The sequence below is a fragment of the Vipera berus genome (genome assembly GCF_964194415.1).
Source record: "Vipera berus genome assembly, chromosome: 1".
Taxonomy (NCBI): domain Eukaryota; kingdom Metazoa; phylum Chordata; class Lepidosauria; order Squamata; family Viperidae; genus Vipera; species Vipera berus.
Window position 1 is genome coordinate 104,348,102 of NC_138202.1, and position 17,702 is coordinate 104,365,803.

Sequence of the window (17,702 nt, forward strand, 5' to 3'; positions counted from 1 at the left end):
GGAGATAAATGAAGATTTCTTCACTTTGGGAAAGTAACTCTAGTGCATAGTATAGAACAGGGGATATTTGGCTTGGTAATAATACTTAAAAAAGGACTTAGAATTGTAATTGATCATACGCTGAGTATAATAATGTAATGTGAGTAATGTAACATACCAGTTACAAAGAAAAAAGCATTTTTATTGTGCATGAATAGAAGTAGCTTCCAAACTGCAGGAAGATTTCTTTCCAATGCGTTCAGTATTGGTCAAGCCCCCCACCTCAAGTTACCAAGTCCTTGAAATACTAAAATCTGAATCAGATGTAGAGCAGGATAAAGAGGCTGAGGAGAGAACTTTGTCTTATGAACAGAGGCTGAGGGATACTTGTTAAACCCTGAAAAAAGATGATGGGGAAGATATGATAGTTCTTTTCAAGAACCTGAAGAGCATGACAAAGAAGTAGAGTGAGACTATTCTTTTATCATCCCTGCATGCACATCAAGGGTATTGGGTCTTACATTCTGGTAGGAAAAATCCTACTAAATGTTAGGAAAGTAGGTCACTTCTTCTTTACTGGATGACCTTAAAAAGAGGCTGGGCAAAAATTTATCCAATTGCATTGGGTGATCTCTTCCACTCCATTATTCCATTGGAATGGGCAGGAATGTTATGTGGCCACTTTTAGCCATATATGTATGCTATATATTAATTAACTTTAGAAATCAAAATTAGATGGAAACTCCTTGCTAATTTTGCGGGATTGAGAGAAGCAAATAGAGCAAAAGATATTTTATGTTTTCTTGAGATATCAGGGTGGCGGGGGGGGGGGAGGAGAAGAATGGACAAAAGACAGATGGTCCCTTTATTATAAAAGAAAACCAACAATGTTAAAATACATAAAACAAAAATGGGAGATGTTTACTTTATCAGTACAGATTTACCTTCAAAGGCATCAACCATTCTAAAAAAGGCTAGAGAAAAGGATGACTTCCCACTGCCTGTTCTGCCACATATTCCAATCTGCAAATCAGAAAAAAATAATATTTGAGCTAGGAATGGTACAGGGATTAGTATTAAAAGTACACAGTAGAAACAGATTGTCAGTGGCAGGTTAAGATTCCCGTGAAGATAAGAAGTTATTAAAAGTGACTTTGCAATTAGGAATACTACTACTATGTAAAAAGTGCACCTATACAACATTAATTAATTAATGATTAATCACTTCAGTATTTCTCTTTTAATTTCACAATTTCCTGAGACAAAAATTGGGAGGTTATATCCAACTTTATCTGTCCATGACTAGAAACACCCAGTCCTGTTCTAATGCAAATTTGGAGAGTTGGTCCAGGAGAGGAAGAGAAAAATCTACTGCATGAGATATCATCCCAAAATGTGATCAGAATGTACTGAAAATTTAGGAACAAAATAAATGGCACATCATGTGATTTTTTTAAAAAAAATGTTAATGGATGATTTGAAAGGTTTTTTAAAAAGGGAGAGATTGGTTTTTAACTGATGTATTGGAAAAATAAAAAGTTGAATGAAAAATCTTAAATGAAAAACAAAGGTTTTTCTTAAAAAAGTATATGTACTCTTGAGTGCTATATCTTGTAAGACTATAAATCTATGCATGTTTACCTGAAAGTAATTGTTCATCTGAATTTACTAAGGGTTACATATCTGAGTAAGAATACCAAAGATACACAACAGAAAATACTTTCATCAGAACAATATCATCTCAGAATGATTTTTTAATAGGAGGAGGGCTATCCTATGTAAGATTCAGCAGTTATTTCCATTGAGTTCAGTGTACTTTATTACCTTCAGATAACTATACATTGTTACACACACACACACACACACACAAACACACACACACACACACACACACACACACACACACACACACACACACATATATATATATATATATATATATATATATATATATATATCTCAAAAAAATAAAGGGAACACTTAAACAACACAATGTACTGTATTTAATAATAGGATGTCTTATCTTGTGTTCTCTTTATATAGTGTTATAATATATATATAGGGTATAGATGACTGATGAAAACAAATAAGTTTGAAATGCATATCAGTCTCCCTTTAATTCTTTGTTAGCAATCTAAAATTTACACAAATATGAGCTGTCACTGTTGTGACTACTGCCTGTGGATGGCCTTCGGTTAGGCCGAAACAGGAAATAAAGATTTGTCCCATGTTTGGGGCCTAGCAAGGTAATCTAAATAGTTAACAAGCATTTAACACATATTCCCCTTGCTTCTCAGATAACAAAGTGAGATAGAGCTTGTGGCCTAGAGGTTAAAACAACTGCCTAATGTGCAATCAGCCCAGGTTCGAATCTCAGAAGGGTATGGCTGACTGATGAAAACAAATAAGTTTGAAATGCATATCAGTCTCCCTTTAATTCTTTGTTAGCAATCTAAAATTTACACAAATATGAGCTGTCACTGTTATGACTACTGCCTGTGGATGGCCTTCGGTTAGGCCGAAACAGGAAATAAAGATTTGTCCCATGTTTGGGGCCTAGCAAGGTAATCTAAATAGTTAACAAGCATTTAACATATATATATATATATATATATATATATATATATATATATATATATATATATATATATATATATATATATATATATATATATATATATATATATATATATATATATATATATATATATATATATATATATATATATATATATATATATATGTTAAGTATTTGTCAAGGCTATTATATAACACTATTACTAAATATTTTATAACACTATTACTAAAATAAGAGCCAATTTGGTGTTCTGCTTAAGGCCCCAGGCTAGAAAGTGAGAGACCCTGAATTCTAGTTTTGTTTTGAACATGAAGTCAACTGGTTGAGTTTGGTCCACTCTCTCTCTCTCTCTCAGTCCTGAGAAGGAGGCAAGGGCAAACTACTTAAGGACATTGCCAAGAAAATTGTAGGGACTAGTCCAGGCAGTTGCCAGGAATCAAAACTGAGTCAAGGGACAAAATTCTCTCTATGTGTCACTATCTCCTTCCCTCCCCTGTGGGACTTCCAGATCCATATGTACAGCAGGTACTGGCCATCAACCAAACATTGTGGTAGAAGAAAGCTGTAGTGTTATATGTTGTAGCAGTGCCAAGTGACAGCAACTTCGGAATGAAGGAGGAGCTGGAAAAGTATAAGGCCCTGAAGGAGGAACTAGAGAGTAAAAGCCAAAGTGGTCCCAGTAGTAGTAAGATCACTCAGGATTGTGACTCTTAAGCTGGGAGAGTGGCTCCAATAGATCCCAAGAATGACGTCAGAGCTCTGTCCAGAAGAGTGCAGTGCTAAGGAACAGCTAAAATACTCTCCATAACCCTCAGACTCCTAGGCCTCTGGCAGAGGACGTAATATTGAGGAAGATGCAGACCACTCATGGAGTGAGAAGGCATTATTTTTATATTCACAGCTCTAATCTAAGGAATATGTTTCTGGAACAATTGCCTGTTTTTGTCTGCTGGATGTAGTTTTTATTTAAATTGAGTTTAATTGTTAAATACGTTAATGTACATGATAAATATTTGTATTACCTTTTGTCCTGGAGAGATATGGGCACTGACATGTTTTAGCACAGGCTTCAGAGTGCTATCATAGCGGACACTCAGATTCTGTATTTGAATCTCCCCCTGATCAGGCCAGTTCTGAGGAATCTGCGCTGGAGCTAAATCCAAAAAGAAAACAGCATTCGTCCATTTGCTTATTTATATGTATATATTAACCACTGGCAGCAAACATAATCTTTCTCAAAAAAATCCAGTGCCTTGGTGGAGCAGTGGGCTAATGCCTCCTTAAGTAACACCAGCTGCCTGCAATTAGTGCAGGTTCGCATCCCACCAGGCTCAAGGTTGACTCAGCCTTCCATCCTTCCGAGGTAGGTAAAATGAGGACCCAGATTGTTGGGGGCAATAAGCTGACTTTGTAATAATGCTGCTGGGGGGGGGGCGAAAGCCCTAATAAGCAGGCATATACATAGAATGAAGGCTATTGCTAAGCACATTGATTTGTGCTTAGAGTGTAAGCCGCCCTGAGTCTTCGGAGAAGGGCGGGATATAAATGGGATTAAAATAATAATAATAAAAAAATTAAATGTAATTTAAACAGGTATGTCTGTTAGTCATACAACATACTCACAAAGCAGCCCTTCATAATTTTCAGCCTCCGTTTTTATAAGGCCATTGAGTCTTTTCACAGCTCCCAGTTGAAGCTCCATATCAGCCAGATTGCGAACCATCCAGTTTAGGTAGTTAGACACCTAAAATAAATACCTAAGTAAGATCAGTATTTTCAGTTTACATGTAAAATAGAAGATCCTTTGAAGACTGTCCACCACAATTTTCTACTCCCAAAAGAAAAGGAGTCTCCTTATGCAAGAGTCTGAATATTTTGTAGTTCTTCCACACCAATCTATAACATCAGGCTGTTCATATGAATAAAATTATTGGAAATGTATGTCAGAATTGTTGACCAAATAAAGTTATCCAAGTGAATTCAGCATGCAATGTATTACATGCTGTATATTTGGGAGAAATGCACATTGCATCCCTTTGGGATCTTTTCTTTAATTCACTTACCATCAGAGCATAGGTTAATCCTAAACCTACAAGACCTGAAGAGATATTATCCTTTAGAGAACTGGTAATAGATGTAACTGCTGCAATAAGCACCACACATGCTCCAATATATTCCTAAAGAAATAAGAAGTGTGTGAGAAATCCCAGTATCCAAGAAAGTACTACGGTTCTTATTCTTCACTACATTTTTACCTAGCCCTTCCCACAAGAAGTTTTAAATAGGGAACCCAGTTCGTTTCCTGTTTATATTATCTTTGCAAAACTGCTGAGTTTTAAGACAGGCTAGAGAACCACTGCAGGAATTAGCCCAATAACAATTGTGGTTTAATAAGGATTTGAACAGGTGTTTCCCCAGTTGAACCTTATACCAATTTTCCCATTGCACAGAGAATACCATATATATTCTATTTGTGTCATTTGGCTTGCTGTCAGGAAATATATAATTATTTCGATGTTCAGAATATACTATATATATATCATTTTTTAAAATGGTACTTAGTTTAATGATTAAAAATTAAATGGTTTTTAGTCTTTGAACTAAAGATTCAATGAAAGAAATATGCCCAAACCAATTTCTTTCAAAGTCTTATTTAACAAATGTAACATGTTAGGAACAGAGGAGGATTTGAAACTCTATATTGATATTACATTGTCCAAAAATAGGCAAAAAGAACCAAAAGGATGTCTGCTTTCTGACTAAATAAGCAAAACGATTATTAGTAAACACTTATTTCTCCAATGAGTTCCTCATTCAGAATTTGTTGGAAAAAATATTTTAGAATTTTATCTAGGAACATTAATTGTACTCCAGATATGTACAATAATTATATACATGTAGGGATTGGTTTTTCACAGTGCAACCTTCCCCAGGATGATGTTTTCCAGACTCTTAGCCTATTACTTTCATGAGCCACAGTGGGTTGAATACAAAGCATCTATGTAATGACCTAAAAGAGAAGCTTGGTATATTATCATTCAGAAGAGCCCCATGTTTGTGTTAAGAAGCTCATCCAAAATGAGGCGCAATAATACCAGTTAAATCTTAAATTATGTTTAGCAGCCAGTGAAGATCGTTTGGCTAGTAGCTACATAAATACCATAAAAATAGCATGCTGAATGAGGATTATTTGATTCTAGTTCGCTTGGTATGATATGCTTCTGTTAATATAATAAAACAGCATTGTAATGTATCAATAAGAACTTACAGAAACATATTAATTTTTTGCTTCCTTTAATAGGAAGAGTTTAACCTTGTCAGATTTTTCTTTCTTTAATTTAATAAATTCAAGTCAGCTAAGAATTTCCTGGCTACAAAAGCCTTTAGCTTCTGAATACTGCTTGGTGCAATTGCTACAAATATAGGCCTTCTATTTAAAATCAATTGGTAATCCTAAATAAGATCATAAGAATGACGCATCTTGTAAAAAAAGAGAGAAAAGATTGGGGCAGGGGACATTTATATAATTTTATACCAGAGTAAGATACTTGCCATGCGAACTTCCAGCCAACGATTGGCAGCTGTAAGGAAAAGGGAAGCGATGTTGTTAGAATCCGTATATTCAAGAAGCTTCTGTTTAAACCGGGATTCATACCTTTATATACATATAAAAAAAGACAGATGAATACAGTGGTTATTTTAATACTTATGGTGTTTTAAGACTCTTCTGTTGAAAGTATTCAATTCTGAAAATAGGACACACTAGGTAAAATAATAATTTGTGTCATATTTCTCTGCTACTCACCATTCATTTAGTAATAGGTAAATGCTGGCTTTATGCAGCACTTATTTAATAGAGTACATTTATATGGAGGAGGAAAGGAAAGAGGTAGGGTTTTGATAATAGCATGCAGCGCTGGTGAAATATTAGCCTATATTTGTAAAATGTGCAGCTATCACAATCTGAAACTGTTAGCACGAAGTTAAATAAAGCAAAGCAGTGCTAACTAGCTTTTTAACTTGTTTTTACTACAGAGCTAATTTTAGAAACTCAAGATCTGAGTTCTTTGCTTAGTGATTAGAATCCAAACTTCAAATGTCACTTCTACAGCACATAAGGCAGCTGAAAACAATATCTAAATATAGCTGAGTTCCCCACAGGCGCTTGATGGTAAATGAAATACAGGAACTGATAAAAGTCTAGTTCAATTTGTGTTAGAGGTGTATCAGCTAATTTTAATTCAGTTTGGAGGAATTTGCCCTGCCAGCAATTATTTTAGGCAAAATCTGAAATCTGGAGAAGACATTTTAACCCAATGATAGCATAAGGGAAGTAGCATGAGGGAAATGACTGATCCCAGCAGAGCTGCATATTGATTTTCATTATTGGTTAGAGCATTTTTATCTTCTTCCCATGAGGGGAAAACTAAAATCAAAACCAGAAAGTAATCAACAATTAAAAACATAATGTAACAGTCGGTCTAATTTGCTTGTCAACATATAAATGTTAAAGGCTAATTAGCAGGAAAAATTAGTGTCATAATTATAGTAATTAAAACATAAATATAGAACTAATTTTGTTGTTGCTACTCAGGGAGTTCATAAAACTGAAAATAGTTTGCAAGCTATGATGACTCAGTGCACATCAGCATAAATACTGTAGGATGCTACACTTTTGGAAACTGGGATTTTGTATTGGAGACATACTGTGTTGTTTCTGATTCCCCCCCCCCCAGTTCCTAAATGTTAAACTGAAATATACAACCTATATTTCACAATTCATTCAATTGCAGAAACTTAGGAAGAATCCTCTATCTAATTTAATGTGCATATTAATGAATCAACACATAGAAAGAAAACGTTTTCCCAAGAAAAATGTTGTCTCAGATTAATGAAACAAAGTGAGTCCTGGAAAGAAGATGCTTATAACCAACTTGATAGAAACAACTGATGTTTTTCCTAACTCTATTCTTGATATCTATAAAATCGTACAGTTAGTCCTCACATGGTAACCACAACAGGGAGTAGCAACTCCATTGCTAAGTGGAAGATCATGTGACCACAATGGATTTATGTGACTTCCCATTTAATCACTAAGTGAATCACCATAGTCACTTACTGCAACCTGTAATTTTACTTGTGTGTTCTTGATTAACTCTGTAACAAGCTAGTTTCAGAAGAACACAAATGGCGATAATGTGACTGTGGGACATTGCAATGGTCATAAATGTAAGCCAGTTGCAAGGCTTCTGAAGGGTGATTACATGACCATGGGATGCTGCAATGGTTACAAATGAGAGGACTGGTTGCAAAGCTATTTTTTTTAAAAAACATCATTGTAAATCTCAATAGTTGTTAAATAAGGCAATTGGTAAGCAAGGACTACCTGAATTAGTAGCATTGTTGTATCATGCTAAATTATCTCCAATTTATAATTCAAGATTTGGCTGTTTGAAAAATGTAATGGAATTACACTTTAGTAAAAAAAGAGGAAGTTTTTATCTCTGACAATTATTTAAATATTATTTTTTCTGGACTCGAAAAGTTTAACTCAGCAAATTTGATGGTATTGTTCAGTAATACTTGATGTTTCAGGTTAATCGCTAAACTAACAGTTTAAATCCAAAAGGGATTTTAATTTTGCATAATCACTCATACTGCTTCACTTAGTTGGTTCTATGATGACAAGAATTAAATTAAAGTCTGAACACAACCAGTTTATTTTTTGCAATATTAGAAGTATGCAGATTTAAACGAAATACCTGAATGCTCGTATAGTTGTTAGCCCTTCCACTGTCTCTGAAAAGTGCGAAAGTAACGGAAGCTGTGTACTGTCATCCAACTGCTGTAGATCCCTAAAATAAAAATTAATTAATTTATAAGAAATGTGTGAGAACATCCATTTTTTCCTGTAATGCTTGAAATTCAGAAGGGTTGCATTCTATTATGCAAGCAAAATAATTGAGCAATCCAGATATGTAATCTACAATGAGAACCTGTTAAAATTGTAAAAAACAAGATAGATGGTCCCAACAGAATATTCAAGAGCTTAAAAGGGATTAGTTGTGACTTTTTTTCATTTGTGTTTCCAGATGGATTCTCTCTCACACATACATATTTATTAGCTTCATATAAAGAGACCAGTTCTTCTCATAAAGTAAATATATTTTGGAATGCTTACCTTGATGCTACTCTAAAATATTTCTGGGTGAAATAGCATATGACGGCAAGTGGTACGAGAGCTATCAGAAACACAGGTGTTACATATGAAATCACTGCAAGAGCTGATAAACATAACAAGGTAGAACGACTCAGGCACTCCAGAGTAGCAGGGATATGCTAAACAGACAGGCACATACAAGAAAGAAAAATAAATGTTAACTGTGATGTGCTTGAATTAAGTCTTTGAAATCAGCAGTTCTATTTGACCTTCTCTAGTTCAGAATGAAATCACACCCATTCTGAATATTTGACTTTAGGCCTTTCAGCAAAATAAATATGGATTCTATTGAAATTTTTACACTTAGAGCTTGATTACTCTGATATATTTTACCTGGTGGGTTGCAGCAGAGTTTGGAAATAAATGAATCTGGTGCAAAAAGGCAAGATTTCACCCAAAGAATTAAGAGTGGGTGATAAGGATCTTGTGCAAGGTCTGGAAGAATTCAGATGAGAAATGAGAGCAAGGAAAAGATGAAATTGCCAGTTGTTGGACAGTTTAGAATTAGGAAGAAAATCAAAACTTCAAAAATCAAAAAATCAAGACTTCTAGGGAGGAGGTGAATTATCCCACAGAGTAGAGAGGCAATAAATGAAATTTAGATAAGTTAGGTGTGGAGCTATGGGTACATCCAGAAAAACAGAGATACACACACCTGCAGAGGGGAGAAAGGAGTCTTTAACCTTGGAGACATGGCAAAGAAAAAGAGGGGGAAAGGAGAGGTTAAGCTAGCTAGGAAGCAGCAGCCTATGAAATAAATTTAAATTAAAATTTTTAATTTAGTTAAATTTAAAGTTAAAATTAATTCAAATATAAAGATATTAAGAGCCAAAGATTTAAAGTTAGGGAAGAAAGATGACTACTGAATGATCAAGAGAAAAAATCCTACAGTTTTTGCCCTCCTGAGATTCTATTGGGAGAGACAAGGCTAACAGGGAGAGACACAAAGAATCCAGAAGAATCCCCAGAAAGCTCAGCCGATGGAGAGAGGGAGAGGGAGAAGGAGGGAGAGCAGGCAGTGTCATCAGTGAATTGGCTGGGCGAGATTTACAGCTAGAAGAGATGAAAAGAGAAGTGGATTGGAGACTAATCCAGGAGAAGGGATCAAGCAGTGTGTGTGTGTGTGTCTGTGTGGGGAACAACAGCTATTTGAGATTATATGCAGAAACAGCTTTTTACCAAAGGAGTAGGAAAAAATGATTTAAGTACTGTATATGTTGTGCATTATGTATCATTACAACTGTATTATGTACTGCAGCTTTCAGGAGATTGTTCATCTGTTTAGTATAAACTGTGAGCAAGCCTTGCGGAATTCAAAGAGATTCATCCTGTTCTCTGTTCATAAGTAGAGATTAGATACTTTTCTCAGTGGATTTCCTAGGAGGAGGATGGAAATTTCCATGCTGGCTAGAAATTTGGTAGCAAATCTGAAGGATAGGAAGCCAGATGGAGCCTGCTTGGGAGATATTTGGGGAGAAAAGCTCCTTGAACTCAGTACCAGTTATTCATTAAAGCTATACATAAGTAGGGACACGGTGGCTAAGTGGGTTAGGACCCTGAGCTTGTTGATCAGAAGGTCGGCAGTTTGGGGGGTTGAATCCTGAGTGCTGTGTAACAGAGTGAGCGCCTGTTACTCGTCCCAGCTTCTGCCAACCTAGCAGTTCGAAAGCAAGTAAAAATGCAAGTAGAAAAATAGGGACCACTACGGTGGGAATGTAACAGTGTTCCGTGCACCTTTGGCATCTAATCATGCCCAGCCACATGACCACGGAGACGTCCTCGGACAAGCGCTGGCTCTTTGGCTTTGAAACGGAGATGAGCACCGGCCCCTAGAGTTGGAAACGACTAGCACGTATGTGCGGGGGAACCTTTACCTTTCTACATAAGTAATGCCTGATAGTTGAATGAAATTTTAAACGGGGATGACCCTATTGCAGAATAGGTATACTTTGCCTAAGAGTCAGGCTATAAGAAGGTAATCTAAGGATGAAGCAATTTTATTGGTTAATATTCAAAAGTCCTCCTCCAATCACAGAGAGACTGCTTTGGAGTTGGAAGGCAAATGGGTTCTCAATGACAGCAAAGAACTAGAAACGCTAAAATGAGATGCGCCTAGATTGGCAAGAGGCAGCCTTTGATCCACTGCATTCAGTGCATATTCACTTCTCATAGAAGTCAAAGGAGAATCTCTTGCTTAGTCCCTGGAATAGCTGATGGCATAAAAACTACTGTGCAATGTAACCAAAGGCAAGTAAACCACAAACTCTGTGCTTATCCTATCTTTAACCAGCTACAGATCTGGAAGCAGTGAAGGAGTTGCCATTTCATTTACCTCCCTGACCCCACTTAGGAATGTTCTGCACTATTTACAACAACGTCTAAACATGTTTACTTAGAAACAAGATCCATGGCATTCAGCAGGGTTGATTTCTGAGTAGTGCGATACTGCTGGTTTTCATTTTAAGAATAAAAAATGAAGATGTCCCTATGGAAATGTTACATATCCGTGTTCTGACAGTGATATTATAGTATATATGTGATATTACTCCACATGAATGTTATCTATGTAACATTTTATAATGAGATCTGAGTGTGGCATTCATTCTAATTATTCCTATTTTTTTGTATTGAAACTCAGTACAGAAATCAGAATTCACTGTCTCTTAAGTACCTGATCAATAGTGTTACAATCTGCTGAAAATCTGTTCAAAACACTTCCCAGGGGTGTGGTTTCAAAAAATCTGTAATAGACAATAAAAGGAGAATTTGATATTGAAGATTAAAAAATGATTTCTGTGTATTTCAGATTTTCTTGACTTGGCCTTTTGAAATTATTTTATTTAGCAATTGTTAATGAAAAAAAATACTTCATCTTCAATAAATTTTACAGAATTCCAAATGATTATATGATTCTAATATTATTACATTTTACATGTACAAATCATTGCTAGACCAAGGAAATGACTAGTAAAATAATCTTCATTAAGAAAGAACTATAAAAATTAACATTGGAAATTAAACAAAATAAAGCAATAAAAGAGAAATTTAGCATGATACTTGCTTTCAATTAAATAACAATAATGTACGATTCCAAGAGTCAGCCCAGAATTGCTGAAATTTTTAGAGATTGGATTATTTTATCTTTAAATTCTCACTTATATCAAACATGGAAACAATTTAACAAGTTGGAGAGGAGGCATGTTGGTTTAGAATTGTTCTCAGTGACATTATAGCTACTCAGACCTCAACAGGACAGTCAAGCTTCTAGATATCATAAATTTGATAAGGACATGATGGCGTGCTTCTTTTCAGTGCTTAACATTATGACAGTATAACCACCATAAATGGACTATCTAATAATGGAATTTCATGACATACCATATTATACAGTAAAAATATAGGATTTGAATATATTTCTAATTTAACATTCACAAATACTACTTTATTGCCACCTTATGTTTCTTCTTGAACGTAACAAGGAATATATGTACTGTATATGCTTGTATATAACACACTTGTATATAACACACTTGTATAACACACACACACATAGTAATATATTGATAAAAAAACCTCTCTTTTAAATTTATTTATTAAACTTGCTTCCAATCTCCATATATACAATTGGCTCTCTAGTCTAGTGGTTTCTATTCAATTCCACGGAGAAAAAATATTAAAAGAGAAAGGAGTAGACTAAGATTCATAAAAACATGTTGAGATGGATTAAAATTACAGACTATTTGATTATGCTGATTACGTTAGCTTGATTAAATTAAGATTAGATTAAATTGTAAATAAGGAGCATATAAACAGAGTCCATTAAAATTATGAGATCATTAGTGATAAGGACTCCCCATGTCATTGTTTGTTTAATAAAATAGGAAAATGTATACTTTCCTAATACAATTGTACAAAATGTACAAATAATGCAATTAAACCTGTAAGTAAATAATTATTAATTATTTAGGACATAATTGAACACCAAAGGTTATTTAAAGATTACACATAGCTTCATTAACATAGCATTCTATCTTCTTGTTTCATATAATACAGTACCTCATTGGGGCCAGAATAATTTTATTCAGAAGACTGCAGTGAAGCTTTTTGGCAACTTTTAAGCCAGTCCATTCTACTGCTATTGATGTTGCAAGGCATAATATAATCCCAACACAACAGAGAATGCTGAATATCTTTGAATAGGAAAAATGGCTAAACTTGGATTCCTAAAAAAAAAGGAAGGAAAAAAAGACTATTCCAAAACTATAGAATTAGTTATTCTATGACAGGTTTATTTTAATATGGTATTGGTCAGACCAGATAATCATTTCCGGCCAACTTCATCTTTTTTAAACTATTGTGCAAAAAAAGTAATCAATATTTGAAACTCAATTTTCACCAAGCATTGGATGGTACCTGAGATTAAAAATATGTTTTATTATTCTTAATACAATAGGAAAAGATAAAGTTTCCTTCATAGCCAGTTTAAGACATTATGATCGTACTGACATATCCATGCTTTCTCGTTAAGTATACCCGGGTGGTTTTGGATTGCCCTCATTTTTTTCTTTCTAGTCTGGTCTAAATTTGCTATTTTTTTTATAGTCCATCCTCCAAGTACTAACCAGGTTTAGCTTGGTCACTAAGCTATACTAGTACCAAATTAAATGTATCTAATTGGTGGAACAGAGGAAGGGAATTCAACTTGATGAAGTCATGTTATGAGAAGTTAAAATAAAAGATGATGGGAAGGACAAAGATGAAAAGATGAGTTTTAAAACCACACATACCTGACAAAAAGAACAGTTTTTCCCCGTCTCAGAAGAAATAGCATCAGATGTCCACAAGGCTAGCCAATAGTCAATAGACACCATGACCGAATGTTTTAGAAATTGAGAAAAGATCAACAGAGGCAAGAAGAGAAGTCCTGCTGAGCTGAGATACTTCCCACAGGCTTGCCATGACATCTCTGTTTTTCGATGAAGAACGGAAGACAAGTTGTCATCATCATCATCACTCTCAGGCATCTCGTCTACAAATTGACAGGAAGAGCACTAATGAGTTGCAAGAAGATTTTCCTGATTATCTATCACCTAAATACTGACAAATAGTAACTGATGCTACTGAAAATAAATCTTTTGGAAAAACTAATTTACCATCATCCTCTTCTTCATCTTGGAGAATTTCTTGAGAATGCACTGTCTTTTTAATATTCTTCTTATCTAGTAGAGTTTTTCTTTCAATTAGAGTCTCCTAAAAGGTAGGAAAAACAAGAGAATTTGAGTATTACCATTATTGTTTTATTTATTTTCCTGTCAAATAATTATATTTCACAATTGTTTGGATAATAAAAATTAGTGAGCCAAATACATTTAGAGGCAATGAATTTTTAATTCCATTAAAGAGATCCCAGGACATATATTTCATCTGTCATTTAAGGCTAATGAAGATATAATGTTGGCTCAGCCATTAACAAGGATTAAGAAATCAAACTATTATATGAGTTTCGAAAGCTGGATTGGAGTATCATTATGCTTGATGTCTATGGAGATTCTCAGTCATCCAGGTTATGGTTGTCCCAAAGGTGTTTTTTCAGGAGGCAACTGGACTTCCTTGTTTTTCTTTCAAGATGTTTCGTTTCTCATCCAAGAAGCTTCTTCAGCTCTGACTGGATGGTGGGGAATAGAAGGATTTATATTCCTTGCAGACAGCTGATCATTTGCATTATTTTAGAGAGTTGTTAACGCCATTTGGTGGTTTATCTGTGTTCTCAGGGCCGCCTGAGTAGTGCAAATGTGTGTGGAGTCTTCTTGGCTGCAGGAGGGACGGCCATGGTCTGGATGACTGAGAATCTCCGTGGACATTTGGCTATGCACTTTGGGATGAATACCCTTCAAATGGTGTGGGAGTATGAACAGATTTCCAGAGGACATTGCAAACTGCAGGAATCAGTTGTGCTTCGGTTTTCAGCAGTGAAGGGATCCAGGGCAGAAAAACACCCTGCAGCCAAGAAGGCTCCAGACACATTTGCACTACTCAGGTGACATACTGCTGTGTATTTTAAAGCTATAAATGTTTAATTCACATACGATATCTTTCCTGAACTGGTACATTCTAGATGTTTTATGCTTCACTTTTCAGAATTCTAAACCAGCAAGGTGGTTGTCTAATGAGAATGGAAACCCTGTGCATTTTTTCATCAGTTGTATGTTCTTCTGCAGATCACTATTTTCCTAATATAACTTAGAGCAGGGGTGTCAAACTCAATTTCATTGAGGGCCGCATCAGCATTGCGGTTGCCCTCAATGGGCCGGGTGGGTATGGCCAGGGTGGGCGTGGCCTACTGGGTGGGCGTGGCCAGCTCTACATTGTTCACATCAAGGGTGCCTATGGGGGGCCTGGGCAGGAGTGGGACAGATCTGAGGGTCTCTGGCAGAAGGAGGGTCTCTGGGCCAGGGCCAAGGCAGTGGGGGCCGTTCCCTCACTGTTTCCAGGATGGCTTCGCGGGCCGCACGAAACCACTTCGTGGGCCGGATCCGGCCCCCGGGCCTTGTGTTTGACATGTCTGACTTAGAGTATGGTAAAACAACCATTTAAAACTAGAGGAGTTAATAAATCTCACTATACAAATAGGCACATAAAATCTCCAATGCAACATAGCAGTTGAAAATATTAATATCTAATTATGTTAAACTTCTACAATAAACATTTTTGCCTGTCACTACCGAGATTAAAAAACAAAACAGAACAGGCCTTTTCTAGTTCTTGGTCCTGTCGATTCATTAGTGTTTTCCAATGTTCAAAGAGCTCAGATTCAGATTTCTGGATATCCTTCAGTGTGCCTTCTCGCTGAATGGTACCATCCTTCATTGCAATGATCTGGAAAAATCAATCACAAAAATGGGCTTTTTTACAACATCCATTACTAGTTGCTTTTGTTACATAGGAATTTAATTAAAATTAAACTCTTCCAGAAGAAGTAGGATTAGAAAGATGACATTCTGTATACTTAGTTCATCTGTATTAGTCTTTCCCAGTTTGACATGTAGAAGAATTAGAACTTGATTATGTGTATAACTTTTAAGTTAACTCCTGTCATCTGATTCATATTTAACACCTGTAGTTTGGAATACATATATGGATTGGATTTTAGAAAGCAACAGATTAATATAACTCTAAGCATTTTACAACATCCTCCCTCTTACTTTTCCTTTCCATTAGAGTACTTAGCAGGGCAAATGAGTTGAACCATAAATGATGGTATGAAATCTTTACAATTTTTTTGTGTACAGCCATCAAAAATGCATTACTAGTGGAAGCTTAAGTGCTTTAATATGCTGGTCTATGATCGTAATAAAGATTTGATTTGATAAGTGCTTTAACTACGGAAAGAAATAAAAAAGACCAATGGGGTTTGTAGGTCTTGCAAATGATGCACCTTGCATTACAAGCGCTGCCTATTTGATATATGTATAGGAGAGATTACAATGGCTCACAATTAAACGTTTGTGACTGTTTTCGTATAATTCCTTTTCAATCGATGAATTGTTTACTGAAACTGCTTAAATTACCGGCAAATTCATAAATGATAAGAAGAGAGATTGAAACACATTTCAGAAATAAAAAAAATTGTTAGCTTTTGCTGTAGTAAAAACTTATTTACTTATCTACTATTTACAGCAAGAAACAAACCTGAAGGACCAAGAATTTAAATAAATTGCCTAGGTATTAACCTCTGATCAGAGGCTGAGACTGATCAAATGTGAGAGTGAGCAAGAGTGTTGGTGAACAAGAGAGAAAAGGTGATTTCACAGAGGCATCCTAACCTTTGTATCTTTTTTCCCACTGAGGTGTGACCCTGTTTATTTTGACAGTTTTAATGGAGCTTTTCTGAAATACATTGTGATTTAATGATGTTCTCATTTATTAATTTTTAATTATGTTTTTGCAAAGTTTGGGGCTGAGCTAAATAGCAATAGCAATAGCACTTAGACTTATATACCACCCCCGTAGTGCTTTACAGCAGAGATCCCCAACCTTTTGGGCACCTGGGACCGGTTCTGTGGAGAAAGGTTTTTCCACTGACCGGAGTGTGTGGTTTTGTGTGCTGCCTGCATCCTGAAAATGGAGCTTTGCTTCTTTATGCAGACCAGTTGCTGGCATGCCGCAGCCCAGTACAGGTCCACAGACCAGGGGTTGGGGACCCCTGCTTTACAGCACTCTCTGGGCAGTTTACAATGCCAGCATACTGCCCCCAACAATCTGGGTCCTCATTTTACTGACTTTGGGAAGGCTGAGTTGATCTTGAGCCAGCAGAATTGAACTCCAGCCTGTGGGCAGGGTTTGCCGGCAATACTGTACTTTTTTAACCACTGCGTCACCAGGGCTCTTTGTAAATAATTATGAATTTAGTTTAATTTATATTATAGATTTTCTCTCTTATTATCATCATGACAAGAGGGTAATGCCCTAAAAGTTATAGCGTAAATAGATCTACATTTCTATAAATAATTTGAATGTAATGGAAGAGATAGGGAAGTTTCCAAATCCTATTTTCCTGTTTAATGCAAATAAATATGGTCTTAAACATGCAAATATGCAAATGAGATGTGTATTTTGTTGTTTATAGTTGTTTGCATTATTTAACAGAGATTAATAAATAAAGCATGAATTGCCCTGAGAGTTATAGCAACATCTGGGGTAGGGTTACTAGGATCTATAACAATTCAAGTTACAAAACAAATATCTACCAGGGCTGCAGTGATATAACATCACTACTAAAGCAGATGGAGGCATAAAAACCAAAGTTAAGCACACTTATGTAGCAGTGGGCACAATTTACCAGAATAACTTAAAAGTACTTAATAGTACTTTTACAATTTAAAAGTATTTGCTGAATCACACCTGCACACCATTTCAATATTTTGA

General features: G+C 35.6%; 1 protein-coding gene across 1 annotated transcript in view; it reads right to left on the reverse strand.

Moving 5' to 3' along the window:
• The window catches only part of ABCC8 (ATP binding cassette subfamily C member 8), a gene marked incomplete at its 3' end in the record, with an annotated part of 78,484 nt that overhangs the window by 10,104 nt on the left and 50,678 nt on the right, over nt 1-17,702 (reverse strand). The window contains exons 22-33 of the mRNA XM_081327064.1: nt 15,528-15,653; nt 13,931-14,027; nt 13,565-13,806; nt 12,834-13,000; nt 11,449-11,518; nt 8,739-8,896; nt 8,320-8,412; nt 6,110-6,212; nt 4,621-4,734; nt 4,181-4,301; nt 3,580-3,710; nt 924-1,002 (exon numbers count right to left, since the gene is read on the reverse strand). Coding sequence (XP_081183190.1) covers nt 924-1,002; nt 3,580-3,710; nt 4,181-4,301; nt 4,621-4,734; nt 6,110-6,212; nt 8,320-8,412; nt 8,739-8,896; nt 11,449-11,518; nt 12,834-13,000; nt 13,565-13,806; nt 13,931-14,027; nt 15,528-15,653 — 1,501 coding nt within the window. The remainder of the gene's footprint in view (nt 1-923; nt 1,003-3,579; nt 3,711-4,180; nt 4,302-4,620; nt 4,735-6,109; nt 6,213-8,319; nt 8,413-8,738; nt 8,897-11,448; nt 11,519-12,833; nt 13,001-13,564; nt 13,807-13,930; nt 14,028-15,527; nt 15,654-17,702) is intronic.